This window comes from Parus major, chromosome 7 (assembly GCF_001522545.3).
Source record: "Parus major isolate Abel chromosome 7, Parus_major1.1, whole genome shotgun sequence".
In the NCBI taxonomy this organism is placed as follows: Eukaryota; Metazoa; Chordata; class Aves; order Passeriformes; family Paridae; genus Parus; species Parus major.
The window spans coordinates 37,285,957-37,291,662 of NC_031776.1; the positions used below are offsets into that span (position 1 = coordinate 37,285,957).

At 41.1% G+C, this 5,706-nt stretch overlaps 1 protein-coding gene across 4 annotated transcripts in view; it reads right to left on the bottom strand.

Moving 5' to 3' along the window:
- CCDC148 (coiled-coil domain containing 148) overlaps positions 1–5,706 on the bottom strand; it is a 44,455-nt gene that overhangs the window by 25,140 nt on the left and 13,609 nt on the right. For 3 of the 4 annotated variants that reach the window (XM_033515970.1, XM_015634899.2, XM_033515969.1), the window contains exons 4-8: positions 4,471–4,574; positions 3,815–3,897; positions 3,506–3,657; positions 3,162–3,257; positions 2,889–3,070 (exon numbers count right to left, since the gene is read on the bottom strand). In XM_033515970.1, the coding sequence (XP_033371861.1) occupies positions 2,889–3,070; positions 3,162–3,257; positions 3,506–3,657; positions 3,815–3,897; positions 4,471–4,574 (617 nt within the window). The remainder of the gene's footprint in view (positions 1–2,888; positions 3,071–3,161; positions 3,258–3,505; positions 3,658–3,814; positions 3,898–4,470; positions 4,575–5,706) is intronic. The other variant, XM_033515968.1, reaches the window with a different exon arrangement.

Genomic DNA, 5,706 nt, shown 5'->3' on the forward strand with positions numbered 1-5,706 from the left:
CACACACACACACACAGTGACACACAGTGACACACAGTGACACACAGTGACACCGGGTGAGCCACCATCACCCTGCTGTTAATGCTGGCACTGGCCCTTGTTGCACAGAAACCGCCCTGCTGGGGCCTGGGAAGAGGAGCTGTTTCCTGGGCCCTGCCCTGCTCTCCCACCCCTTTGGAGGATGCTGCAGAGGATGCAGTGCACAGTCTCTGCTACCCCACTCATCCTTCGGTGATTTAAATAATTCAGACATCCTTGGAAACTGGAAAAAAATATAATAGTGCCTAGAGAATCATTCTTACACACATCAGTCCAAACCCACAATTTGTGGGATAGCTCAGGACCTGGGTATTTCTCAAGCACAAACATTTCTGTTTTAGCAACATCAAAAGAAATTAGATTACAAAATATTATAATCCTACATAAGGCTTGAATAAAAACCCAGGCTTTTCTTCCATTTCTAAAAGCCATGACCGCCGCAATGTGTATTCTAGTGTGAAAGAAAATCACACAGAATAGACCAGACCATTATCTTTTTCTAAAGTTTCTTTACTGAATATTCTATGTACATTTTCCAGATTCTCTGTGTACCAATTGCAAATGTTCCAGACTGTCTGAACTATTGAAAACATGGGATGTGCAATGCCAGAGTAATATTAACTGAAGGTTTCTTTACTGTACATTCAAGATGTGGTGACAGAGGAAGTGAAGTGGCCGAGTGACCCAGCTGAAGTGACCAAGTTATTGTTATCATAGAACCACATGCTCCTGAGCAACTTCTCAAAACCCCAAAATAAGAAAAATAATGTATTGCAGGAGGATGTTTGGTCTGTCAAGGTACAGAGCAAAGACAGTAAGTGCAAAGGCTTCGTTAAGGCTGTATGAATCAGAGCACAGGGGATACTTACCAAGGTCAAGGAGCTGTCACTCCATTTCTGACAGCATTATCTGTGCCAGTGGGATCACAGCTGGCATGATGAATTATAGAATACTTCAATCACAAGGCTGCATCTTTGCAAACTCATAGAATATCTCCATGCAAATTAGCCAATATAAATGGAAGAAGTGAGTGGAGTCTTTTACAAACCTGTACCTTGGAAGCAAGCAATGCTATAAGAACATGGTCTTTTTTTTTTTTTTTTTAAAATTGAAAACTCATTTTTAATGCCATTGTGGATAAAATCATTGGAACATAAATGAGAAATATATGAAAGACTTGGAGACCAGAATGCAAACAGAATGGTCTAGTTTTAAATCAAATGCTGAGATGATGGCTGATGGTTCATTTATGATCCCCCCATTTCCAGTTGTCAGTACTGGCACACTGCCCCACCACCAGCATGTCCCCCAGCTACAGAGCACAACCTCCTTCCCTCAAAGTGCCACTGCACATGTGTTCAGGCTACAGCTGAATTCTTTCCATTGCAAATGTGGTGTTTTATCTTGGAGTCCTGATATCATTTAATTATCAGTGCAAAATTAGCTAGCTCCAGACCTAAACTCCCACCTGGCCAATGATCAGTGAAAATACTATGGCACATTTTTCAACCATTTTCAGAAATCATGTTGTCTATATCCACATCTGTCTATTATTCAGTAGCACATATGCTGTGTGAGTCAAAAATTTTAATTTATGAATTTTTAACCAAATTTGTGTTGATGATAAATTTGACACAATTTTGATTAAAATCACTAGAAAGACTTTGTACATATTTAGTGATTTAGCATTTGTCACAGGTTTTCTCATTGAGGTTGTTAAAACTTCTTCTGTTAGAGGAACTAAAGCAAAATATCAGAGAGAGCAGCAAAAGGCCTGCTTAAATTTGTCATTTGTGGCTTCATAAATGCTATAAATATAGGATAAACCAAAACAATTTTCAATAAGCAGCATGTTCCAACAGCTAGGATGCTCCACTAATAATGTACAGGTTCAGGTAACACAAGAAGAACACACAGAATATTTGCACAATCAGTACAAAAGATAAGCAGATCATAACATCCCTTTCTATGGCACCCAGGATCTTTAGCTGTTTCAGCACACCAAACTCCTTCAGCAGCAGGGACAGAACAAACACTACACTCTGTGTGTATACAGAAAACAGATTTGGAAGCAACATGTGATTGTTTTACCACAGAAATTCAGGGACCTTCCTGTTCTCCCCACTTTCTCCTGCCGCAAACCATTCCACCAGCCTGCTCCTTCCCAGTCTTTTGACAGCCTGAAACCATTTGAAGGAATATCAGGAGATGGCAAAGTCAAAGGCCAATCAATGTCTGCAACTCAGTATCTTCTGGACTCTAGACAGCCTCAGCAGAAAGACTAAGCTTTATATTATTAATATACAGGTTTATTACATTTCTAGATCATTATGAATACTGCTCTTGCAATAAACATTTTCATTTACAGAAAAATCTCTCCTCCTTTTGGTTATCTGAGTCAAAGCTATATGCACCTTTTACATTTCTTTGTGACAATGACATTTACTGCAATGATCCAAAATTTGTGAAAAGATTGGACCTTTTTATCTGCTTTATAGATAAAAGCACTGGAGGTGTGTCTTGGAATGACTGTACTTTTCTGTCATAATCTTGCTAATGTAAATACTATGCAGAAGGAGTGATTTCCATTCTTGCAAGAGCATATGAAAAGGACATTTGATGCACACCAGGTTGTTGGTTCCTTAATGCACTGAACATGTTGCTTATTGTTTCAGCTGATAGCTCTTACAAGGACTGGCTTCACTGTGTGAACACCGACTGTCCAAGCACAGGGCTCTGCCCAGAACAGCCAGACTGAGGGGCAAAGCCAACCACAGCAGCCACAGCTACAAATCACACCACAGGTACACATTCACCCCCAGCCAAGACGTGCAGAGACGTGTCAGTACCTAGCTAAAGCTTCCAGCTGCTGATCCACCTCCTGAAGCTTCACCCAGTAGCCCCTGGAGAGCTCCTGGTACTCCTCCATCACCAAGGTCTTCATGTCAGGGTAAGGGCATTCCAGAGCCAGCAGCTCAGGAGGAACTTCCAGGAAAAGCCTGTTTTTCTCTTCAGAAGAGCGCACTGATGCCTGCAATGAAGAAATGCTGCTCAGGACACTACTCTGCATCATAATTACCCCCTCAACAAACTTCTACTTGAACTTATAAAGAAGAGCTTACATTTTCTTTGTACTCTTCAAGCTCTCTTTCCAAAGCCAGACTTTCAGGGATAAGACCTTCCAGAATTGCCTTCTGTTGCTTCTTCATAAATTTGATCTATTTCATGAAACATGTTACTGTTTCCTCTTCCTCTTGTTATAATATGAAAACTTTTATTTAGAATCAGAGTCAGATTTTCAGCCCTACACTGCTATGCTTTTACAGACTTTGGTGAGCAGATTTACACCACGATAAGAAGGGGGGTTTATGGCACACTCTACATGTGAGCTATAGTCTCAAAGTTAAAAAAAAAATACTAAAAATATGGTGATAATAAATTGTAAAAATAAAGTTCAAATACCAACCTGCTGTAACACCTCAGCTGAATTGATCTCAGGTTTCTGACAAGATGTTTTTGAGAGGTAATGCTGCATTTTAGCCAGCTTGAGTTTCAGCTGCCAGACAGGAGCTAAAGTGTTTGTTTGATAAGTGTCCCACTCCCTGGACAATTTCTGCTCTGTATGAAACATAAAGCTTTCTCAAACACACAAAAAAACGTTACACAGCACTGTGCTCTGTAAATCTAAACCTGTCAAGCAATGGATTTAAAAACCCAAACAATCAAGATAATGTTAGCTATAAAAAAAAATTAAAAATTAATAAAAAATTCTTACCCAAATTCTTCAAATCAAAAAAAAAGCTGTTCTTATGGCTTCCTTCATCAAGAAAAGTCTTAATTTCTTCTTCTGCCTTTTGCCTGAAGGAAATGAGTTTGGCAGAAGCTTTAATTTCTTATTCATTACATTTGCAAGAATGATGAGCCTCGAATACTCCAATAATTACATAAAAAATGGGATTCTTTGCCTGGGAAGGTATGAAGTGAAGGACTTGGACACAAAGATGGCAAAGAAGCCACAAATGCTCTTGTTGAGTACACAGGATAATAGACAAGAGCACTGTTAATGTCTCATGTTGTGTGACCTCAACACATATGTCTAGAGACAGACTCTAAAGGAACTAAAAAGCATCTGAAAACTTTTGATACTCTTACAAAGACCCAGTCTTCAGATGCTGCAAATCATCTGAACATCCCCAAATCCAGCTCCAAGAGCAACATCCCCTGTTCTCCCTGCCCTCAGGTGAGCTCTTCATATCACAGACCTGTCTCCATGTGGCTCACAAACTTTTGTTCCCCACACAGAAATACCTTCAGGTCAGGTATCATCATATTTTTTTCTCAATGTGCCTTGAATCAAAAGCATGTCATCCCAAAAATTCTGTCTGCTGAAGTCTCTTGACTAATCACTCATTCAGATTCCTCAGCTCTTACCTGCTCTCACTCAGCCTTTTATACTCTTGCCACCACACCTGACGATGCTGTTTCAGCAGCATTTGCTCTTTGCTAATTTTTGAAACTTGCTCTGCTTTTTTAATCTGCAGGGAAAATTAAAGGTTGTGTTTTGAACTTATTCAACAGCTTTATCAAATGCCTTCACATGGAAGCTTTTAAATGATAAACCGAATAGCTTATTTAAAAACTGTATTTTTCTAAAGAACAACAGGCTCAAATGTAACCAATTTTCATTAAATAAGTTTGCTGCATTACAAATCACAATTAATGAGAAGTGAAAAAAAAAAATAAATATCAGTCCATTTTCTTCTTTCCTTTCCCATCCCTATGTCCCTGGAAATAAAATTGAGGAAAGATAAGCAGGAGAACAAAAAACACCTTCTTACAGGTAGGAAGATGAAAGACTAGAAGTATGTAAAGAAAAATAATTTCAAAAATGTATTACTAAAAAAGAGGTTTTTTACAAAATCTATCCAATTAGAGAGGCTCTCAAACTGTCTGAGGGCTTCACAAAAACATTGCTTCACACTCTGGATAAAATAGGAATACCTGCTTTTGAAACAGATGGAGCTCCTGCTTAAACCAGAGGCAAGCCTGCCAGGGGAAGGCTGCTGAAGTGGAAGCAGATGACTCTGGCCAGGCAGCACCGAAGGAAAAAGGAGCAGAAGCAGCCTGTGGCTGCCAGAGTGCCCGAGACAAGAGGTTTTCTCTCACCCTCCTGCCACCCTGGCCTCTCGGTGCACGGCGAGGACAAAGCTCCTTTCCACTCTTTGTGCTGCCATCCCCTCCCTGCAGAACACCTGTCTGCACCCCACCAGCTCCCTCAGCTCGTGCACTGACCCTTCCCCATCCCCATCCCCAGCTCCCCCGTCGTGCAGACACTCTGTCCTACGGCAGAACGGCAGCAAGGCAAGAAAAACACTGGAAAGTCTGGTCTGAGTTCATAACAGGGAGAAACAAACAGCAATCTCACTCCACATCTACTTCAGCAAAGCAGTGATGTTCTGAGTTAAAGATGCTGGGATTCCACTTTGCTCAGGCAGAAACAAACTGCAACTTTCCTGCCCAGGGCAAAGCTGCACAAGCACCAGCAGGACCCCTCTGTGCTCACAAGGGCGCTGAGCAAACAGAGACACACCCACCAAACACCCACCAAACACCACACCCACCCACCACCACACCCTGCCACACCCACCAAACACCACACCCACCCCC